This window comes from Nicotiana tabacum, chromosome 13 (genome assembly GCF_000715075.1).
Source record: "Nicotiana tabacum cultivar K326 chromosome 13, ASM71507v2, whole genome shotgun sequence".
NCBI classification, from domain to species: Eukaryota; Viridiplantae; Streptophyta; class Magnoliopsida; order Solanales; family Solanaceae; genus Nicotiana; species Nicotiana tabacum.
The window spans coordinates 102,777,717-102,802,824 of record NC_134092.1 but is presented as its reverse complement, the minus strand read 5'-3'; the positions used below and the strand labels follow the sequence as shown (position 1 = coordinate 102,802,824).

Genomic DNA, 25,108 nt, shown 5'->3' with positions numbered 1-25,108 from the left:
TTCGTAATGTCATATGTGACCTGTGTGTAAAATTTGAGGTCATTTGGACTAGATTTGATGTGGTTCGACATCATTTGTAGAATTTGGAAAAACTTTAAATTCTTAAGTTTGAATCCGTGATTAATTCATGATTTTGGTGTTGTTCGATGTGGTTTAAAGGTTAGACTAAGATCGTAAGGTGTTTTAGGATTAGCTGATATGTTTGGTTGAGGTCACGGGGGCCTCGGGTGTGTTTCAGATGCTTAACGGGTAAAAACTTGGACTTAGAGGAATTTCTGAACTTTGCTGGTTCTGGTGTTTTTGCACCTGCGGAAAAGAGACCGCAGGTGCGCGAGCCACACATGCAGAGATGGAAGCGCAGATGCGATAAATCGAAAGTTGGCCTGGGGTCGCAAGTGCGAAGTTTCCGCATCTGTGATGCCCGCAAATGCTCAAGGTTGTTCGCACATGCGGAAGATGCACAGAAACGGAAGGGACTCTGCAGGCGCGAGGGCGCAGATGCGGCCCTTTCGTCGTAGGTGTGAAGGTAGAAGGGGTAAGTGAGTTGCGCAGATGCACACGTTTTCTGCACAAGCGCACTCGCAGGTGCGAGCCCAGGTTCTGCAGGTGCGGAAATACCTGGGCAGTGATTAAAACCGAAGGGCTTCGCGATTTTTATCATATTTGGCTTTGCAAACTCGGGTTGGGGCAATTTTTGAGAGCATTTTCGAGGCATTTCTTGAGGTAAGTTCCTTGTGCTTATTTTTGGTCAATAATCTTGCCTTGCCATGTATTTTCCCACCTAGTTAATGTGTATTTAAGGTGAAAATTGGAAGTTGGAGACTAGGGATTTGGGAGTTTGAATTGTGGATTGGAGGACCATTTGGTGTCAGATTTTAGTAAATTTGATATGGTTAGACTCGTGAGTGAATGAGCTTTCTAGTTTCGTGAATTTTGTCAGGTTTCGAGATGTGGGCCCCGGTGGTCGGGTTTGAGCCAATTTCGGGTTTTGGCCTAATGTTTGTAGTTTTTCTTGTGGGATTCATTCCATTAGCGCGTATTGATGGTATTGTATTATTTTGAATAGATTCGGACCATTTGGAGTCGGATACTCGTGGCAAGAACATGATATCAAGTTAATTTGAGCGGTTCGAGGTAAGTGGCCTGCCTAACCTTGTGTTGGGGACTTTTCCCTTAAGATATCTTGATATTATTTGGTGTGTGGGCGCTGTGTACGTGAGGTACGTACACAGGCTATTATTGCAAAAATCATGTTTAACCTTTTAAAATCATAAATTGCTTCTCTTATTAATTGTATTAATATGTTTAATTATGTAGTTTAGACTAGAAAAGTATGCTTACGTATTTTAACTGCCTAATTGATAGTCTGTGCGTTATGTTCAGTTAAGTCCTTATTTGCCTTATCTGTGTCCAGTATAAATTGTATAACTTGATGTCATACCTGTCATTTCATTTTACGTTGCATATTTACTTTGGGACTACAGACGTATTCCGGGAGATCCCCCTGTACTGCATATTTACTTTGGGACTACAGACGTATTCCGGGAGATCCCCCTGTACTGCATATTTACGTTGGGACTACAGACTTATTCCGGGAGATCCCCCCTGTACTGCATATTTACTTTGGGACTACGGACGTATTTCGAGAGATCCCCCAGCACTGCATATTTACTTTGGGACTACGGACGTATTCCGGGAGATCCCCCTGTACTGCATATTCATTTGAAACTACGGGACGGTATCCCGAGAGATTTCCCACTGTGTTTACTTTGTTTTGAGCCGAGGGCTTCCTTAACTGTTAAATTTTCGAGAATTTCTTTAATTGTGTTACCGTAAATTCTACTTATATCTTTTACTGTTTAATTTATTATATTTATTCTGGTAGGGCCTTGACCTGACCTCGTCACTACTCGACCGAGGTTAGGCTTGGCACTTACTGGGTACCATTGTGGTGTACTCATGCCCTTCCCTACACATGTTTTCGTGTGCAGATCCAGGTGCGAGCTATTAGCCTTGGGATTAGTACGTGCTGCTGATTCTAGGAGACTTCAAGGTACCTCTGCTTGCGTTCGCAGATCTTCGGAGTCCCCTTCTACTCCCTCGTCTAGAGATTTTCCTTATTATCTTCAGACTTTTGTATAGAGCTACATAGATTATAGCAGCTTGTGACTTAGTGATATTCCGGGTCTTGGAAAATTATTTTGTGTATGCCGAGTGGTACTACTCTTGGCTATTTAAAATATACTGTTTATCTTTAAAATGTTATGTTTTTCTTTATATTTTTCCGCCAACGTTAGGCTTACCTAGTCGTAAAGACTAGGTACCATCACGATACCTTATGGAGGGTTAATTTGGGTCGTGACACTTCTAGCCGCTTCTGTGGTCCACTGCCTTGCTTCTACGATGAAGATTCCGCAAAAGCGGTTGCACCAGCAACCAGAATCCTCCAGCTTCTCCTTAATTCCAAATATCGATCTGTTAATCGTCCGGAATCCACCCGAGGCCCTCGGGACCTTAACCAAATATACCAACACATCCCAAAATACAATACGAACTTAGTCGAAGCCTTAAACCGCGTCATACAACATCAAAATCATGAATCGTGCCTCGAATCAAACTTATAATTTTTTTGAATTTCCAAATTCTATATTTTGTGTTGAAACGTATCAAATCAACCCGAAATGACTTCAAATTTTGCACACGAGTCATAAATGACATAACGAAGCTATTCCAAAGCTCGGAACCCTAAATAGACATTGATAACATCAAAATCCACTTCAAACCAAAATTATGAAATTCTTAAATGTTTAAAATACCAACATTCCATAATAAGCGCCGAAATGCTCCCGGGTGATCCGATACTCAACCCGAACATACGCCCAAGTCCAAAATCATCATACGAACATATTGGAACCTTCAAATCCCAATTCTGAGGTCGTTTACTCAAAAGTCAAATCTTAGTCAATTCTTCCAACTTAAAGCTTTCGAAATTAGAATTCTCTTCCCTAATCAACTCCGAACTTTCCGAATTCAATCGAACCACACGTACGAGTCATAATACCTGAAGTGAAGCTACTCAAGGCCTCAAACCGCTGAACGACACGCTAGAGCTCAAAATAACCGGTCGGGTCGTTACATTCTCCCCCACTTAAACATACGTTCATCCTCGAACGTGCTAAGAACTACTCCGGAGTTGTCCAAAATCACTGTTTAACACCTCAGACACCTGCCCGTGCCACCACAACCCAGTGGAGCACATTAGCTCGAGCCAGACTGAAGGTCCCCCCTATAACCTTAGCTAACAAGTTTTAGAACCAAATTCCAACTTTCGAATTCCTTTACAAGACCTGATTCTAGCACGCGAACACCGTGTCAATCAACAGTCTACCATAACACGACCATGCACCTATGTTGAAATCACACCCTGGATCTCATAAGTCGGTTTCCCATAATAACATCCTCCGATCACACTAGCTAGAATTTCACGAATATGATGTCCGCAATACATCTCATGAGGCTATAAGTCTTGTTCCAATCTTCGAAATACAACCATGACGGCACAGATGTGCAAAAACAAATAACCGCCTACCGAATCAATAAATCACTGAGCCTCTCCTCGTGACAGGACCATTACCTCATTCTGACTAAATAACGATATTTCCTCTTAAATGTATCTTATATAAATCTGATTGCATTGATCCCGGGTCCAATAACCTCATCTCACCCAGTACAAGTTGCTCAAGCAATAAGCTATCTCAGATACTGCCAAAAATCTTATATGACGCCCACAATGCGCCAACAAGCTACAAACTCGAATGTGACTCATAAGGAAGAACGAACTCTGACAAGGAATTACCCAGCCTGTGTAACGAATAAAATAGCCGAATAGATGTTGTGAACCTACCTCGGGGATGAAAAAACATACACACAAAATGAGTTTAAGGAGCTATGCTCAACATCTAGCTGTTATGGCGTGCAACCCGATCCTACATGACCCTATTGGGGTGTGCAACCCGATCCAAACATGACAATGTCCGTGGTGGCGTGCCACCCGATCCCAATAATATACCCGTAGCGGCATGCCCTCGATCCGCACATAACAATCAAGAAGAAAAAACACGTCAAACCGTAACGTTTGTACCTACGAAATGCCCGAATATCGACCGCGAGCACGCCAGGTGCACAGTATAAATCCTGGGGAGACGGATAGTGCCATATGCTATGAAACCCAAGCACAATTAGGGTGCAATAAATTACCTGCATCTCGAGAGCCTTCCTGCTCCCATAACACCACAAGTTACACGGGACCTTAACACATGTGCGAATAATCAAACCGTCTCACGACCACATGGCACAATAGAGATTAACATGGAATAAATGACGACGGGAATAACATCCCATGCCTGACCAATCCTCCGTAAGTAATGCTATGACGAATGAACATATCCGACCTGACTTAGAGCGCACATTCATATTAGGCCCACCAACGGACCTCAAACCGATTCTGATCCTACTATACTAGGCCAATAACCTTCCAAGGATCCACAGTGGCCCCATTCATGACACACACAGGCAGTCGTCTACTTTGGACCAAACTCCTACAGTTCACAACCATAGGAATAGAGCGTCTTCCAAGCATAAACTCTCACATTAACGATAGTACAAAAATCTTTATACTGGGTTTCAATCTTTAACAATCACGTGACTAACATGTCACACTCATACAAATCTCCATGTGGTGTATGCTCCCACGACCTTCCGCACTAGGTAGAAAAGTCTGCACCTCCATACCACCAACCGTACTAGTTCTGTAAAGCAATTCAAGAACCCGCAAAGCAATACACAATGCTCCTTCCATGGAACACCATTCCCAGGCGACACTAGGATAATGTCAGTTTACTCTGAACGTCTAAATTCTTCCAGGATCATCTGAGCTCATGGCATTATTATCAATACCGAACCACAACCTTGATCCTCAACTTTCAAATTCTCATTCTACTTACTGCACCTATCATGCCGCTACGCTAGAATACAAGAATTCATCACAACCCCTTAACTTCTAGTAGAATAAGCACTTCATTGGCTAGAAACCTTTCACTTAGCTCATTTCATAAGAACTAATGCAACACACAACTGAATTCCCAAACCGCAGAAAATACAAACCTCAAGTCGTGATCTAAACCGCCATGACTCTTCCGGAATCCATTTACACAACAAGGCCATTCGAATCAACTACCTCCCAAATCAATCAAGTTATGGTGGTTGTCAAGCCCGCACGTGCAACCACAAACCACATGTATAATTTCACATGCCAAAGGAACTGATCATTGCCACAATCATGTTGATTCAACCATTACTAACCGACCCTAACTTCTTTCAATTTACTCTGGACTTGCCTCGAAAATAATAATACCTCTATTCAAAACATACGAACCCAATCTGCACTTATCTCGAGTGACCCGAATCGTGAGACCATGTCGTATCGAGGCACGTGAACCATCTCACACCCTTCTCAAACGTACAATAGCATCTCCAACTGGTACACCTATTTTTGCAAGACCTTCCGTAAATCCAAAGCTATTCCGTCCTTTACTCCAATACTGCACCGCATACCCGACGATGACATAGAACATTCCAAGTTTTGTTCGCAATCCACTGCGAAAACTCGATCCTTAACCACACAACGAACTCGAAATCCTTAAGCACTGCACTTTAATTCTTGAACCCACTAGGACTGTTGTTAGGAGTCACCCACTCTGACCTGACCCCGAATATAACCAAACTTCAACGTTCTGCTAGCACGTGATCACCCTTTTCAAAGAAGCAACCGGCTGAATTCTTTTCCTTGTACATTACATCCACAAGAAGCATAAACTCTAAGTCCTCCCAGACCTGCACCTCAATTGATAAGGCGAAGTATAGCACACATTCATCAAGTTTCTTGCTCGAATTACTCATGATATCTTCTTTTCTTAAACATAAATAATTCACCAACGCATCGATAACCAGAAACCACACAAGCAGACAACTACGCGATCCAATTGCAGACGGTGGGGCTCCCCCCACTTAGCTTTAAGCTACCATCACATAATGTAGAGCCCACAACAATTCCTCCTCCTCAGTTACCATGATTCCGCACCGGTAACCCGACAAATTTATCGAAGTCTTTTGTTAAGCCTTTCATGAACATTCTGAATCATCTGTCACAATCACAAATTCGACCTCTCACCAGGTAGCAAGTAGTATTCTTCGCAGAAGTTTCATCAACATCAAGCAACCACTAATATGCTCACAGGAGATAACCCACCTATGGAATTCCATGCCGACATCTTCTAACGAAGCTGCACCGGTTGCAACTACTACGAAATCAGTAACTCTCCTAAGCCCGTGCTCCTTCACCAGCTGTACAAGTTCGTTCATTCCCCATTGACATCAACTGAAAGTTCAACTATACCTTCCAAACTCAAGTCATGTTGCATGTGAAACGATAATTAAATCTTCACCCCCTCCTCATTTCAAGCAAACTCCTTTCTGCCATATTAAATCCTTCTCCGTATAGTAACCACCATTCCAAATAGAATTCGTAGACCAAATCACCTTCCACCATGATTCCCAAATCGTTCTACACTTTCTCAAGGCACGTGGCTATCCTACCACATGATCCATATGCTAATCTGCCACTCTTACTTTAGTTAAACCATCTCCTTTAAGAAACTCCTCGACCTTTGTTGTCCATACTTGACCTGTTAGTAATTTAACTACCGCGAGACACTTCCTGCCATGTCCTCCATCATACTTTTGCTGCCCAACACCTGCCTCATACCAAATACATATCTGTAGCACCTGAACTAACAAATTGCTACCAACTCTAAACCTCCTGGAAGATCATCTCTCTCTAGCCATCAACATTAGAATTACCAATTCGATTCGGAATCGCTACACGCCGTCATCTCTGACAATCGCTTCTTAGGCGCTATTCCACCCCACTCTACCCGAATGCAAAAATCAAAGAAGGCTATAATACCGGCGAACCTTAATGCATTCCAACAAGGACGACGATACCATATTACAAATGAGAATTCCACCACACTCGAAGATATCAAGTCTCATTACTTCATCAACTAAACCTGGACATCCATAGTCTGATTGTCTTTCCTTTGCTGGAATTAAATGTTGAACCTCTAAATCATGCACTAAGGACTCCTCCTTTCAAGTCATTCACTGTGACCATTACACCAACACTATGCGATAACAACACATGAACATCATAGCACCCGTGCATAGCCTCAAAACCATAGAAAGTACAGGTACTGAGCTGAAACGACAAAACAGCCTTCCGTAAGGTGACGATAGTAGCCTGCACGTACACGTAGGGAAAAACATCCCGCACCACGTCTACAGTACCAATACAAATCCTGGAGGTCAAATTGATAACAAGCGCTTCACATCGCATAAGATTGAGTAGGAAGGAAATAAAGGCACAAGCCTCAATGGAATCAAACAGCACGATGAGGAAATCAAAAAGGGAAGTGCTCCTAACAACCCTGTAGCCTCTCGAAGATAAGTACAAATGTCTTCGTACTGATCCGCAAGACTCTACTAGACTTGCTCATGACTCGTAAGACCCAAGTGAACCTAATGCTCTGATACCAAGCTGTCATGACCCAAAATTCATCAAAGGTCATGATGGCGCCTAACACCACCGTCAGGCAAGCCAACGGTGATTGATCGACTTAATTACTCGTTTTAGTATTTTGAAATCATAATTCTCGTTAATTAAATAGTATGAAATAGGATTTATAGGGTAAATGATAATATTTACACGAACCACAATAATGAACAACCTTTAGGAACCCCCAAAATCCGGTGTCACAAGTGTATGAGCATCAACTAGAAAATATAATAAAATACAATATTTGTTTAGAATACAATTTAGTAAGGGAATATAAATAACTCTAATGGAGACTCTGCAGGCTGCGGATCGTAACATGAAATGCAGTTCACGGTAAAGTTCCCGCAATAGCCGTGCTGTTGCGCCCAAATGACCATCAGACATATATATACCTGCACAATAAGTACAGCAAGTGTAGCATGAGTACGGAAATCAACGCGTACCCAGTAAGTATCTAGCCTAACCCCAGAGAAGTAGTGACAAGGGGTACGTAAATCAATGCGTACCCAGTGGTCCAATAAGACAGATACAGTAGAAGTAAATAGATGTGAGTCAGAGTAAATAAATGAAATAACAAGTGTAAATACGTGGTACAGTCTCCTCTCAGCAATAACTCAAGCTCTCAGCTAATAGTTACCTCCTCATTCGGAGTATATATATAATGGACCTCACCAGATACACTGGCTTCTTGTCAATCAGGAAAAACTTAAAGATATACTGGCTTCTTGCCAATTATTACGCACGATTTCATAAGGGTATTTTATAGATATGTCGAGGCGTACGTCCCGATCCATCATAATATTTCCGAACCATAGATACATCTATTGTATTGTCGAGGCGAACGACCCGCTCCCATGAGAGTGTGTTACATAATCCTGCCGAGGTGAACGGTCTGATCCCATCATAATGTGCGCACTGTCAAGGGTCAAATGGCACAAACTATAGATGTATCTATTATACTGACGAGGCGAACGACCAGATCTCATTAGAATAAGAAGCTTTGACGGGTCCTTGACCCCACTCACGAATAGATGGGTGAGTTATAAATTTTAAGGGAAAACCTTTCGATGAGAACGCATAAAGCGGGAGAAAATCGTAAGAGGCATACAATTATTTTGTGGCTAATCATGAAGCCCGTCGAATCTCTACAATAGCAGGTCTATCACTCTACACAAGTCTAGTCTCAAGTTGCAACATAAAATAAAGGAAATTTAATAGGCAAGAGACAACTCAAATAGTACAGTTATAGCATGGCGGAAACCTAAGTCTACCTGGACATAACATGAATCTAGCTACGTACGGACTCTCGTCACCTCATTTGAACGTAGCCCCTGCAACAAGTAGCACATAACAAATACATTACCTAGGGGTAGTTTTCCCCTCAAAGAGTTAGACATGAGACTTACATCGCTCCAAAGTTTCATAACCGGCTCCGACGCTACTCAAACACCTCAACCCGATGCCCGTCTCTTCAAAACTAGTAAAACAACATGCTAACCAATCCAAATATACCCCAATATGTATAGTTTAACAATTTATAATGATTCCCAGCTTCACTCAAAAGCCAACAAACTCAACTCTCGGGCCCACGTACCCGGATTCTGAAATTTTCAAAGATAAACTTTACCCATAACACCACGAACTAAAATATATAACTTATTCCAAATTCCATATCCAATTTCGTGGTCAAAATTCAAAAATACCAATTTATTTGAAACAACCTCTCTATCCTCACAAGGTAGGGATAAGGTCTGCGTACACACTACCCTTCCTAGACCCACGGTGTGGGATAATACTAGGTATGTTGTTGTTGTTGTTCTACCAAAATCCCAAATTTCTACTAATTCCCATGTAAATATCCGTACATAATCCGAGTATTTTACTCACAATAGGTGGGAATAACTTACCTTGCCATAGATGATGAAAACCTCCACTTGAACCTCTCCAAACATCGCCCAAAACCAAGAGAGAATGAAAGAAAATGGGCAAAATCTCGTTCTTAAAAGAACCCACTGCCTAACGACCTTTCGCATCTGCGGTCCATTAGCCGCTTCTGCAGCTCCGCAGATGCGATGCTCCTACTCGCTTCTCCGGCTAACCTCACTTCTGTGGACAAAAGGTCCGGTTTTGCTGACTCGCTTTTGCGGCAACATTGCCGCTTCTCCGAAGCAGCCCTCCCTCACAATTTCTGCTTCAGTGATCGATCCGCCGCAGGTGTGACTCCGCTTCTACGGTCCACCTACCCGCTTCTGCAACCCCTGCCTCAGCTAGTTCACTCCCAGTCGCTTCTGCGGTCACGCAGGTGTGGGAATTTCTTTGCACCTGTAGCCTCTACCCAACTCCCTTCTAGCTGCTTCTGCGGTCCACTGCCTCACTTCTGCGAGGCCACTTCTACGATGAAGCTTCCGCAGAAGCGGTTGCACCAGTAACCAGAATTCTCCAGCTTCTCCTTAAGTCCAAAAATTGATCCGTTAACCGTCCGAAATCCACCCGAGGCCCTCGGGACCTTAACTAAATATACCAACACGTCCTAAAATATAATACAAACTTAGTCGAACCCTTAAACCGTGTCAAACAACATCAAAATCTTGTATCGCTCCTCGAATCAAACTTATAATGTTTTTGAATTTCCAAATTCTATATCTTGTGCCGAAAAGTATCAAATCAACCCGGAATAAGTTCGAATTTTGCACACATGTCATAAATGACATAACGAAGCTATTTCAAGTCTCGGAACCCCAAATGGACATCGATAACATCAAAATCTACTTCAAACCAAACTTATGAAATTCTTAAACCTTTAAAATGACAACCTTCCATAATAAGCGCTGAAATGCTCCCGGGTGATCCGATACTCAACCCGAACATACGCCCAATTCTAAAATCATCATACGACCTATTGGAACCTTCAAATCCTGATTTCGAGGTCGTTTACTTAAAAGTCAAATCTTAGTCAATTCTTCCAACTTAAAAGCTTTCGAAATTAGAATTCTCTTCCCAAATCAACTCTGAACTTCCCGAAATTCAATTCCAACCACAAGTACAATTCATAATACCTGAAGTGAAACTACTCAAGGCCTCAAATCGCTGAACAATGTGCTAGAGCTCAAAATGACCGGTCGGGTCGTTACAGTTCATATATGTCATTCTTCCATAGAGAATCCATCTCTTCTCGCATGACTTTCATCCACTAGATTTATTCTAGATGAGAAAACACTTCCTTGAAGTTCTATTGCTCCCCCTCGTCATTCCCTCATCAATGACGAGGATAAATGTTCTGAAGAAGTATACCTCATGGACTCTACCTTCTCTCTTTCAGATCTTGTCAAAGGTTGTTGTCCTTCTTCTTGTTATTGTTGCTCTTCTTCTTCCCCTTGTGGACTAGAGTGCTCCCTCTGCTCAACAACCTTTTCATCTACACCTTCCATATTCCATTCTTCACCTATGGAAGGATTATGTATAGGTACATTAGGAGCAGTAAGAAAGTTAGTGATTGTACCATTATCATTTTGTCTTTATTGATTGATCATCATCAATCCCGACCACATCTTCTCTGAAGATCACATCTCTGCTTCTGATGATCATTTTCCTTTCTAGGTCCCACAATCTGTAGCTGAACTCTTCATCTCCATAATCGATGAACATACATGGAATCGCTTTGTCATCCAGCTTCGTTCTCTACTCTTTCGTCACATGTGCGAAAGCTTTACATCCAAACACTTTCAAATGGGAGTAGGACACCTTTTTGTTGGTCCAGACTTTCTCTGGAATATCAAACTCCAATGGAACTGATGGACTTCTGTTAACCAGGTAAAAGGTTGTGCGAGCTGCTTCATTCCAAAATGACTTAGGTAGTTTTGCCATTTTGAGCATAATTCTCACTTTTTTGATAATGGTGTGATTCATCATTTCAGTTACAACATTGTGTTGTGAGGTTCGAGGAACTGTCTGATTCCATGGCTTGAGCAGTAGTTTTCAAACTCTTTTGAAGTGTACTCTCATTCATTGTCTGTCCTATGACGCTTCAACTTTTGACATGTCTCCCTTTCTACCAAAGCTTGAAATTTTTGAAAAACTCGAAATACATGTTCTTTTGTTCTCAAGAAATAAACTCACAATTTCCACGAAGCATCATCAATAAATGTGAGAAAATATTTGTTACCTCTCATTGATTCTACATCTATTGAACCACAAACATCAGAATATAATAAATCAAGTATATTCGATTTTCTTCCACAAGTTGTTTGAAACGATACCCTATGTTGTTTTTCAAATAAATAATAATCACAAGAATTCACAGTTGTACCTTTTGCAAAGGAGATGAGTGACTTCTTCGATAGGATCTACAGTACCTTCTCACTCATATGGCCCAATCTTCGGTGCCATAAATCTGCAGGCGTATCATCTACAGTCGCATGTAATCCACCTTTACATATCTCAGTCGCTGTCTTGTACAACGTGTAAGGAGCAACTCCTTTAGCAATCACCAATGATCCCTTTGTGAGTCTCCACTTTATATTGGCGAAGTGATTCTCGTACCCGTATCAATCTAGAGCGATCCCTGAAATCAAATTCATTCGTAGATCTTGTATGTGCTGCATATCTTTTAGAACTAATGTGCATCCGACATTTATCTTGATACAAATATCGCCAATCCCCATAATCTTTGAGTGACTGGTATTTTCTATCTTGACCATTTGAAAGTCTCATGCTTTGTACCTATAAAATAATTCTCTTACCGGTGTGGCATGATAGGATGTTGTTGTGTCAACCACCCATTCCGACTCTTAGCTTGCTAAGTGCATGCATTCCTCCTCCTTGTGAACGAAGAGAACCACCAAATCAACGTTATGCACTGCATCAGTTGTATTGTTATCATTCTTCTGGTCACTGCTCTCACCTCGACCATTCTTTGGGAAATCTCTTTTGAAATGACTGGGTTGACCATAACTATAGCAATTTCTACCTTTTGACCGATTCCTGGACTTTCTACGATCTTTGTATTTATCATGTCTACTCGATGCTCTATAAAATCTCCTTCATCTGTTTTCCATGATAAGAGTGCCACTGATTTTCGGGCTTCTTCCTCATCTTATCATTGAGTAGGATGGCTGATGTGACCTCCTTTAATTCGATGGTATCTCTACCATGCAAGAAGGTTGTTGCTAAATTATCATAGGAAGATGGCAACGAGTTTAGAATCATGATAGCCTTATCTACTTCAGTGATTGTTTCTCTGAGGTTTGTCAACTAGGTGATTAATCCGTTAAATATATTTAAATGGGACAAAAAATTTGTACCTTCACTCATATGAATGGCATAAAGTTGCTTTCTCAAAAATAACTTATTTGTTAAGGATTTGGACATGTATAGACTTTCTAGTCCTTTCCAAATACCACATGCACTATTTTTATCTCCGATATTATTGAGTACTTTACCGGACACTGCAGTCTGATTACACTAGCCGCCTTCTTATTTATGTTTGTCTAGTCCTCGTCTTTCATGATTTCGGGCTTTGCCTCTTTTTCATCTAATGCAATATCTAACCCTTGTTGGATGAGTAAGTCCTTTATCCTTCTTTGCCATATGGAGAAACCGACATTACCGTTGAATCTTATTACTTCATATTTTACTCCTGCATTTTTTTTGTCAAAATGTAAAATCGGCCGTAAATAATATTTTTGTGAATGAGTAGAACTTGTGCTCTGATAGCAATTGTTGGGAAAAATAACATCCACAAAAATAATATTCACAGTATACGATTGTAATAAATGTGGATTACTAAAATACAATAACCAACGATAATAATAAGAGAAACAAGGACACCGAGATTTTTACGTGGAAAATCCTTCTGAATAAAGGAAAACCCACGGCCCGAGATGAATAATTGATTCCACCTCACTACATCTTCTATTCCCTCCGTTTCAAAATGATTATCCTAGTTTAATTTGTTACAAACTTTACTAAAGAAGGGGAGACTCTTGAGATATGTTATCTTAAATAAGATATAGCATTTGTGTCTACTCCGGGCCGGCCGCGGAATTTTTCGTAAGCGGTGTCGATATTTTAAAAAATTAAACAAATGAACTAATAATTGAAACAATATCATATTTAAAAAACATAATCAAATTATATAATAAAATATAATTCAAAATATATTACTACAATCTGCCTCAACAAATTCTCATTTTTTAAAGTGTATTCATAATAACCTATGATACATTTATCTTAGACATTTTTTTGGAGCATATGGCACCTTAGTTGATACCTTTTCTAAAAGAGGTCAAGAGACTTGTATCATTCTTAAATGATAAACTTAAGTGAAAATATATAATTTACCCCCTAAATTTGTCCAGAAAATTGAGTTTTACATTCTAACTTTTTTACCCCCTTATTCTACTTAAGGGGTGGAACTAATACCCCTTATGTGATAATAATACAAAGAATGTGTGATTTACCCACATCAAGCGTGTAAAAAGTCAAAATCACAAAATTAATACTTCATCTGTTTCAATTTAGATGACACACTTTCATTATTAGTTTGTTCAAAAAATAATGACATATTTCTTCAATGGGAAATAATTCAACTTTAAATTCTTCATTTTACTCATTTTACCTTTAATAGAAGTTTTTATAAGTACACGAATGTCATGGCCCCACAAAACTTTTACCCTTTAAACTTTTAAGACCATAAGTTTCAAAAGTCTTCTTTTCTTTTCTTGAAGTCTCTGCCGAGTCAAACTACCTCATCTAAAATTGAAACGGAGGGAGTATTAAATTTTTGACACGTGGTTTCTTACAATTTGACAAGTCAAATAACTTTACATAAAGAAAAAAATAAAGACAAAAAAAGGAAATAGGAAAGAAATCCCCTTTTGCCCGTCATTTCCTCCTTAGCCAAAATTATTTCTCACTGTTCCGTTCTCTTATTATTTTATGACAAAATGGGATCTACTATATTTAAAGAACAAGCTTTATACTACGTATAAGATTTTGTTGTTCTAGTTTTTAATTTCATACTATTAAAAATGAAGGAGAGGAAAAGGGGGTCTTGACCGAAATCATTTATTGAAAATATGGCCGGAATCTGACTAATTTTCGGTGGATTTCATTATTTCTAATCATAATTTTTTTTTGTTCCTCCCTCTTTGTTCTAAAAGCAAAACTTCTTCCTCCTTAAAGGCTAAAAACAATATCAGATTTCCTTGAGTTACTAACTGCTCCCAGGCTATCTCTGGCGGCGAAATTTAATGAGGGAAAGAAATGACCGGTTGAGCATGGAAAAGAATTATAAGTTTCTAGTTTTTTAAAAAATGGTCAAAATTGAGTTTGTAAAAATCATTTGGGAAGAAGAAATTGGAGAAGAAAAAACTGAATTTTCTGTACAATGCTTTTCTAGAAGAACTAATTTTATTAGTCTCTTCGTTCTCATTATTTCTTGTGAGTTTTAAAATTGCAATTAAGAAGCTAAGTAATGTATTGGTTTCCTTGCCTGCAACAGTCCACATTAGTTGTTAAGCGGTGTCAATTTCATTTTATTTAATTTTTTTTTTCTTTTTTTCATATTATATATATAATATGAAATTTATGGTCTGAAATATATCATAGCATTTGTGTGGCTATAAATGCTTCCTATTAAGAAAATATTGAAAGGTGCAATCTTTTCTAAACGGACTAACAAGAAAATAGTGACAATCTTTTTAAAACATAATTTGCACAATGTAGTCTACGTGTCTTCTTTCAAAACTAACCCCAAAGCTGCTGACATAGGTCAAACATCTCAGTGTCAAGGACGGGTAAATCGTGTGCGTGGTTTCTTTGCTTTGTCTGTCCAGAACCATTGTCTGATCTTCTTAAACGCCACTTTCAGAATTTCAGGGTTGAATTCAGGATTGTTTTCATATAACCTTGGAATGAAATGAGCAATGAAATTTTTCCATGATACTTCATCTTCCAGAATGTTAAAATCTTTCTTGACTGTGACTAACTCAAGGACGTCTCAATAAAACTCATATTCTTTTTTTTTTGGTCCATAACGTAGTTATCTTAAAAAATATAATATTAATATTTACATTGGTTTCTTTTTTGCTTTCTTTTTTGGTTGAAGTGTAGTTATTTTATAAAATATAATATGGAGTATTAATATTAATATTGGTAAGAAAATTCAAGCTAATAAGATGTTAGCCACGTATCTATAATGTGTTACCTTTGACGTTATTGTAGAAAATATTATTTATGAATATGAAGATTTGAGTAGCTTAATTGAAAGTTCTAAACTATTTCTATTGTTAAAAAATAGACGGTCTTTCTTTCTACTTTAATAAGGAATTTGTATTTTTTCTCTATAAAACTTCAATATTGTCCAAGTATAAGATAGAAATTCCACAACTAAAAATATTTTTGGGGCCTCAAAATTTAGGGGGCTAAAACAAAGAGGCATTTGCATCTATACTCAGTTTTGGAGTTACAATTGAAGTTATACCCACTTTGTAAAACAAATTACAAGCCAGCCCACTTTAGGATCAATTTTAAAATATTATTCATTCATGGATAAATATAAATTTGGTTCCAAATAGCAAAATAATAAAAGTATGATATTTTGAGAGATAGAGAACTAAGACATGAAGATCAATAATAAGTGTAGATATAATTTTGGCTATCAATTTTTTTAAAAAATGTTCAAGCGATATTCACTCTTTCGATGTTCTCAATTGGTAATTATGCAATATTATGGCTTATTTGAGTAACTCTCAGTTTTCATATTTTTATAGATGAATAGAATTTTTATCATTAAGAATTTTGAGAATCAATACTAACAATTAAGATATGGGAGAAGGGCCAAAATTATCACTCAACTATCGAAAATGGAACAACTATACCTTCCGTTTAAATTTGGTCTCAAATGTACACTGGTCATTAGCCTATGCTACCAGAAGATCATTCCTAGTCCAACTGATACATCTAGGACAGAAGATTAGTTTTGCCACTTAAGCAAAATCTACATGCTTTGCAGTGGATTCCAAAAGTAGAGAAATTAGTAATTTTGCATATTTAGGATTAATTACATATCAGGCATGGTTAGATATGAAATGTTGTCACAAGATCATGCTTTAACAAAGTAATTCACCTCGGACAGAATGTTAGTCGTAGTAAATTAAAAGGTGGGGTTATCAAGATGGATGTTTCTTTACTTGATATATTCCTTTTTTTGCATTGCCTGCTTATCCAGGTGTTGTGTGTGCATTCTTTAAGTTATGTGGTATTTTGCTTTCTTTTTAAATTGGCATGACTTGATTTAATTCATGTTTAGGATTTTGCTTTTGGCATCCATCATAGATTTGCAAATCCGTAGTGTTGTGGTCTTGCTCTTGAATCTTATTTTCTAAGACAATTTTGGGCATCCACTTCTGTTCGTTCACTTGAGAGGAGTATTTGGTAGTTGGAAAATTGATGAAAAATACTAGTGCAACTTCAAATGTTCTAGTAGATTCTAAAACAGCTCTATTCTGAAAAATTGCTGCTGCTTTACCAGGGATGGAAACACTATCATCCATATAATCGGAAGATATGGTCGACGTGAATTTGAAGCCTACAGCAGATACATCTAAAACGGAGCAGCAAGAGGGAGGTTGTGCTTGCTAATTTTTCTACTTTAAGTGGAAGACAGAGATAAAGAAGTTGGATACAGGAAAATGCAGTTGCATCCAGTTATTATTACGATGTTCAATTAGCTATTTTCTTAGATAAAAATGAGTTTTTTTGTCAATTTCAGTTTGTACAAATCCTTTAGATTCTGACGAGTAGGAAATCATTGAAGATGCACTTGTTGCTGTTATGAAACGGCTTTTGGTTTTCCTAATTCAGGAATTCGATTCTTTTGGCCATTCTCTGTGCCGTTAAGGATGAAAGTTGACCATTTCAGTTTGTTAGACTTTTAGCCTGTGTTAGGACACTTGTGAATGACACCTTTTCTTCCCTTTTATGATAAATACATGTGATTGGCACTTACCCTTTGAAACCTCAGACCCCTGCTCTCCAACCCCAAACACCTGAGGCCTTTGCCTTCTACAGCACTGTGTACATCCGACGGAGAAACATGAACCGAGACACTTGATTGAGCGCGCGAAAGCAAGATCTGGAAGATTAGAAGTGAGATAGAAGACAGAGAAAAAGGCTCCGATATTGAGTGGGATTAGAAAAATGAGAGAAATTAGTAGCGTCTAAAGAGGATATAGAAGAAAGAGAGACAGATACAGACTTAGCATTACAAAACAGGTAACACAATCACCACATCTTTGAGGTCTATTTAAGCTATAGTGCTTTATTCAACCCACAAACATGAAGAGAAAAGTTTGGGTGAATCAAATCAGTAGATTTTTCCATGGATACCATTTCACTAAGAGTACCATATAAGAATGTATTTTTAACATCAAATTGATAAACTAGCCAACCATTAGAAGCATTTGAGTAAGAACTATACGCATAGTGAATGATTTCACCAGACTAAAATGTATTTTTCCCAATACGTTTTACTAGTTTTCCCTTCTAAGTTGTTAAAAGCTTCAACGGGAAAACCACACTTCCAGTAAAGGATTTTTTGTGTGTGTGTGGGGGGGGGGGGGAGGGGCATGCTTTCTCCATCTCTCTTCTTGAGAAACATACACTAAGCAAAACTTAACTGGAAAGCAACACGCAGCAAATTGATCAGCTTGTATACTAACCGCTAGCTTTATGTACAGATGACGAAGGATTCCTACTCATTGAACATTAAAGAAGAAATACAATCGAGAAAGATATTCATTGAATAGCTTACATTCCTAGCAAAACTCTTTTCGCAAATGATGGGCGTGAGTGGATGACAGGAGAAGCAGAGACTAAACATTACCAGCCCCATCAATGCTCATTCTAACTCTTAGAGTAAGGTAAATGAGTATGATTGTCCCCATGCTCGACCTGGGAAAGGGAGAGAGTTTGGTCAATTGCTTGCTATATAGAAGTGATAACAACTAAAGAAGTAGTAACAGAAAAAGACATGTACATTCTAGAGCAAAAGAGACCATGTAACTAAAGTCGCATGCATCTCTTCCACATACTCGCAACTTAATTTGAGAAGAATGTCGCTGCAAATTAGCTAACAACATATATATCCATCGGTCATATAAGTTGTTATAATATATTGTAACAATTTATTTCTGAAAATTGTCCTTAATCTCTTCCTAGGCTTCGTTCATACTTACAGGAATATCGATTTCTCCAAAAAGAAAACATACTCAAAAAAAAAAGAAATAAGCGACGATTTTGTCAATATAACAATTTATTTCCAAAAAGAAGATATACAACGACTGTAATGAATCAACATTTCTAATCACATGCCTAGTTTCAAATTGGCTCAGTCTTACAGACGATTATGCTTATACTTTTGTGCCCCATAGCCATCCTCATCCATATTTCTTTTTCAAGAATATTTAAACATTACAACTAATCACGAAGTAGAGACTGTGATAAATACTACTGTCTTGATTCTTGTTTGATGTTTAGATGACTTTTCTCATACATATACTTTCCGAATAGATAATTAAGTACTCAATCCAAGTAGAATCATCTCTGGAGATGAGCCTATTAACAACTTATAACTATCGGAAGAAATAGAAGAGAACACTTGGTATAATACATGACATCAAAATTATCTGCATTCAACTCTGATTAGTAGGTTCTGAAAAGGAAATACATGCAATTGGAAACCTATTGAATAAAGACTACTCCTTTGGAATAGGCTACTTTGCCTCATGGTTAGCAAACCAGTATATCTTCCCTTCCTAACTTATCTACTGAAAAACAAAATATTCTTTCCTCTCATCAAATGTTTCTAAATTCTAATCACCATAACCCAAGATGATGAAAAAGGAAAAAGCAGCCAAAATTAATTTATAATTTCCAAATCAAGGGATGGTGAGATACAAAATTCACAGAATGTAACTCAAAATCTAAGGTCTCATGTTCGAAACCCACTGGGTGCAAACAATTTCTGAGCGCCATCGGACTGGGTAAAACCTGAATTAACCGTGGTGCACTTGCGGGAAACTCCTTGCCGAGGGCCTGTGCACTCCCGGGATTAGTCAGGGCTCAAAGAGACTCGGACACCCGGTGCAAATCAAAAAAAAAAAAATGTAACTCAAAATCTAGTGACCGCCCCAAACCCCAAAACAAAGGCAACCCTGCCTCTTTATAAAAAACATCAACCACATCCTATAAACCTTATCATCCCTATCCTGTCTGCAGTAGTTAAAAGCTTACCACATCCTATTAACCTTATCATCCCTATCCTGTCTGCAGTAGTTAAAAGCTTTTAACCTTATTATTCACTTACAAAATGTTTTCCATCTCACAAAAATAAAAAAAAAGGGCTTGCGCGTGTTTGACAAAGAAAGACATAGAAGTTGAAAGTTCCATTTGACAAATAGATAGAAAAGTTAATTTATAATTTCCAAATCAAGGGATGGCGAGATACAAAATTCACAGTTTTCACAACCATTATTAGCTTGGTGAAGCATTTCTGCCTTCAATAATTATGGTTGGTTGTGCAATACTTGTTCCATATTCATTCATTCATGCAAATGTACGAACAGGACAACTCATTATCACAATGTCTATTTCCTTTAATTCATGTTAAAATGTGGATGATTAATATCCACAAACTTCATCGACTTAACAGATTACGAGAAATAAATATAATGTCGATGGTTGGTAATGAATATAATTTTTTAGCACCAAAAAGGAAAGAAGCATAAGATAACAAGAACGGTTTTCGGGGATTAAACTTACAGGAATGAGAAAAGGAGAACAACTCTTCTTGAATTAAAAGATGCAGAGCGCTTGTATTTTCTGAGTCTGTTGCTAGATGCATCATATACTTTCTCGGTCAAACATTTATCTGCCATATAAAACAAGAATCACTTATAAAGTTTTCATCTCAGTAGTACAACAGTATAACTTAAGTTCTCTTTATCATAAGGAAACTATCAACTTTTCATCTCAGTAGTACAACAGTATAACTTAAGATCTCTTTATCATAAGGAAACTATCAACTACTTATTAATGATAATAGAAGATAGGATGTCTATAACTACTGATGCTGACTAATCATAGCAGTTGCAAAGCCAACTTCAGTGTTAAGTATATTAGATAATACATCATGGTAAAACACATGTTTAGATTAATAGACTAGAAATAACGAGTTATTAGTCTAGGAACACCATCAAGCATTCTCATCCATAAAGAAGTTTTCAGGTAATAAAAAGAGCAGATTTATGGGGAGCACTTCATGCACATGGTAAGCCAATTTTATTTCAATTTGAATTATTGAAATGGTAATTGATTGGGTGACAATGCTTTACAGCGTTCTCCAATGCGACTGCAAGAAGAGCTTTAGCAAGTGGATTTCAAAGGATGCACTAGTCACCTTTCACAACTCTATTGATAACAGGGGAAAAGGACAAACATTTGGTGCTTGACTACAGATTTTGGAGTAGGTTACAGTGGTAAGTTTTGACTTTCGCATAACTAAGGAGGAAAATAATTGAAACTGTAACCTAATAGCACACTTGCATGTCATTATGGTACTTCGTATTGCCACTCATGCTATTATTATAAACTTCAGAGACCTGATAGTTGGAAAATGAAACAGCATGGATCACAGAAGGAGTTGTCCACAAGTACGCTGTAAAGCTATTTCTGGAGAACCACTAATTCTTAAAGAATCTTATCTTTTTAATCAACATGCAACACAATTACGAAAATTAGATACTGTTACATGCTTCAGTTATTTCACGAAAGAGCAACCAGATCTGTCATACTCCTGAAGAAATAGTTTTTGGTTTTGAATATTTTTGAAACATTAGTTAAATATTTATATATAGGAGTGAAGATGTAGGAAGATGCCCTAACAATATTCAAGCTCATTAGAAGCATCCAGTTGACTTCAGTCAATTTGGTCAAAATGTGTTTTAGAATATCGCAAAGAGAAATGCAGAGGGGAAAGAGTAGTCCTCATCTAAAACAAAATTTATCTGGAAAATGAATATCAGAGTGATTGCAGAACAACGTCTACCTTTACAAGCAAATTTGGGCAACTCAACACTGTGATTCATCAGGAGTTGCATGAACTTACCTCCCATCAGTGATGCAATTTCTCTCTGCAACATCCTCTGAAATGAAATTGGTATGTCAATGTATAGCATACATTTGACGAAATACTAAATTAGAGATCAAAATAATACCATATAAGAAAAGAAGCCCTGTAGGAAAAATCCCTTTTGATATGCAAAATATAATGTCCTCACAGGTGATTATGGCGGAATTGTTAAATTCATTAAAAGAACTTACAGCTATACAATCATCCGTCTTCACATTCCCACCCATTTCCTGAATGGATTTAGGTGCCTCAGATTTTCCTTTCTCAGTATCTATATCCAAAATATATGAGCCATCAACATCTGTGCTACCATTCTTCAGGTTGGCATGGTTTCGGCCATTTGATTTGGCATCCATTGAGATTGGCGTCTTCACAAAATTTAGATTGGATAGGTTCACCATGTCTAAATGTGATTCACACAGAGGGCCTGTGGTTCCTTCAGCCGGTAATTCTACAACATTCAGGGAATCTTGGCTTTGCTAAAATAGAAAGAGTTATTGCGATTTCAGTGCCCTAAATTAAAGAATTCGAAGAGATTACTAAATAAATAGAGAAGCAGATATGATAATGAACTAGCATCCCAAATGTGAGCTTTAAGTTCTCGTTATTCGGGAAAAAGAATTTGGGGAAATGTTTTTCGGAAATAAATAATTCTGGTAATACGGAAAAGCTCAGATAAAAGGTAGCAGGTGTAAACAAAATATTACCTATTGCCTTAAGTATGATAACAGCACATACGATAATAGTATGGATCTTCTTGCTGTTTGGACGAGGGACTTTGTTACATTAACATGATATCTTAGTATTAAAAGGTTTAAGCCGCAATAGCCCAGGATGATTGTTCATTGCCACATTACAGTTTACCTTACACGGACCAAGCTGGAAGTTGATTCAGTTCAGGTCGTTCAGAGAAAATGTGACAGCAAATGCCATACTAAGAAAGGATATGGGAAACAAGGTCATCTTATTAACCCTTGAAAGCAGAAATGAGGTTCACCTTCAATTGTGTTATGCAAAACCTAATACGATTTTAAGAACTGAGCTGCCACCAAGAGATCTTTAATTCTGGTTCTAAATCAACTCTATAATATTTTACTAACCTCACTGCCAACACCAATAAGATACAAAATGGGCATTCTACCTTTGACATGAAAATATGGGGAATTACTAAGTAGAAAGATCTTGTTAAGAAACACAGAGCTATGATAGATAAGTCTGCCGCTACGCTAGTTCATCTCATAGAATGAACCCTCTCTTATAAGCACAAGATACAAAACAAATAAATATTTCACTTCAAATCAAAAGATTTGCCAATCAAATGTTCGCTTCAATGGTCCCTACTTTCAGCAATGACAAAAGCATCAGAATGTAGGACTTGCATTTTTACTTAATGCCAGCGCGTATTAGATAGTGACAGAATATAAAACAAAACAAATAGAACTACACAAGAAAGAATATCTAGAGACGGTGACAAAAAAATTTAACTTTTTTCAATACTCAATTAATGCAAGAAAACCCTCCAAACATAGATAAAATACTAAAAACTGAAAAATCTCCGGTAGTGTCTAAAGACTGTTTAATGCTGAATGTAGTCTAGGGAATAGTAACTGGACTCAATTTAAGACATCCACTTTGCTGATGAAAGAAGAAAAAGAATAAAAGGATTTATTTTAACGACAGTGGTGTCCGCGCCAACTTGTGCGCACCTCGACTATTTTACCATATACCTGCTACCTTCCAAGAGTAGATGTACCGGGTAACTCCCACCAAAGCTTAGACATATGGGAAGAAAAAGTATATTCTTGTAAATAGAAAATAAAAGTTCCTTCAAAGACACATCTAACTCTAAAATGCAATCACACAATATTACGATAATAAACTTTCATATCTCCAACTATATCTGAATAAATTTCTTCAGAAAATAAAATATGCCACTGGAATGACTGTGACAAACATTTTGGCACTACATGCACATCGAACTTGAATTCACACAACACATTGCAGTGAACTCAGTCTAAAACATCAAACAACAGGTTGAATGAATTACAGAGCCAAAATCCACCAGAAAAACACACAAATAAATATCCCAATCACAAAACAATGAGAACATCAAAATGCAGCTTCATATACACCACAAAAAAAAAGGGAAACAAAACTAAAAAGAGAACATCTCAATAGATCCAATTGTCACATTACCGTTTGTACTACTTGCAAAAACTCTTATCGTCATAATTTCTACAGAAATGGCAGTTATAAACATTTAACCCACTGTACAAATGGCAGATTTAAGGACAGCAATGAACTCGGTAATTGCATTTACAAGCAGATCAATTGCATCAGGGAAAACAAAATTCCTTACAAAAATTTAAATAAAAAAAACGAACCACAAATATTGCAACCGTTCTCACTGTTTGAGAAAGTCTTATCTTCACAATTTCTATAGAAATGACAGTTAACACTTTACTGTCCGCAAAAGAACTCAGATTAGACATCTATAAAGAGATTAATTGCAATAAGCGAACTAGAATTTCATTAATAATCAAATTGCGAACCAGAAAACAACGAAAACAGCACAATGCAGCTTACATTACTGAACAAAAACCGCAACAAAAGCTCAATTGATTCAAATAAAGAATCATAACGTTCGCCGAAGCCTCTCACCTCTTCGCTCGAATTCACCGCCATTCTTACAAACGAAAACGCAGATTTCGACTGCTCTATTTCCCCAACTGCATTGTGGTGTGTGTGGTGTGCGTGTTGTGTGTGTGCAAATATTCGTGTATTTTTTTGGGGGGGGGGGGGGGGTTGTGAATGTGGAACGTTACATAGGGAAAAGGGGGTATTTCTAAGAAGGAGAGGCGGGGAGGGGGGGCGGGGGGGGGGGGGGTTATATCATATATGCCAGGAAAGCTCCTGATCACGACATTGATGATCACGACAAACATCTCTGCGATTTAGAACTCTTTTGTACCAAAATACCCTTCTGACTTGGTTTAATGACATGTATATATATTTATTTTAAATTTAATTTTTATACACTACTTACATGTTTTTCCATTTACCCCGCTAATAGTTTGACAAAAAAAAATTTTGGGTCAAAAGTGCTTTTTGGCCAAAAATTGAGTTGTTTGGCTAAGTTTTTATAAGGAGAAAAAGTATTTTTGAGGAGAAGCAGAAGTAGATTTTGAGAAAACAGAAAAATGTAGCTTCTCTCCGAAAGCATTTTTCTGAGAAACACTTTTGAG

General features: G+C 37.9%; 1 protein-coding gene across 6 annotated transcripts; it reads right to left on the bottom strand.

The window, feature by feature from the left end:
• Positions 1-17,355: 17,355 nt before the first annotated feature.
• On the bottom strand, positions 17,356-24,631 carry LOC107784148 (uncharacterized). Of its 6 annotated transcripts, XR_012698120.1 has the most exons (6): positions 24,450-24,618; positions 22,055-22,342; positions 21,780-21,876; positions 20,495-20,603; positions 18,486-18,625; positions 17,356-17,807 (listed from the first exon to the last, which is right to left on the bottom strand). XR_012698120.1 is itself a non-coding variant. In XM_016605221.2 (5 exons), the coding sequence occupies exons 1-5, from the start codon at positions 24,546-24,548 to the stop codon at positions 18,547-18,549; spliced, it is 597 nt and encodes a 198-aa protein (XP_016460707.1). In that variant the 5' UTR covers positions 24,549-24,631; the 3' UTR covers positions 18,352-18,546. The 6 variants fall into 6 exon arrangements, 5 of the variants coding, with proteins under 5 accessions (XP_016460707.1, XP_075084355.1, XP_016460706.1 ...); XM_016605221.2 differs by lacking the exon at positions 17,356-17,807 and having other exon boundaries at positions 18,352-18,625; positions 24,525-24,631; XM_075228254.1 differs by lacking the exon at positions 17,356-17,807 and having other exon boundaries at positions 18,352-18,625; positions 21,840-21,876; positions 24,525-24,631.
• Positions 24,632-25,108: the final 477 nt, after the last annotated feature.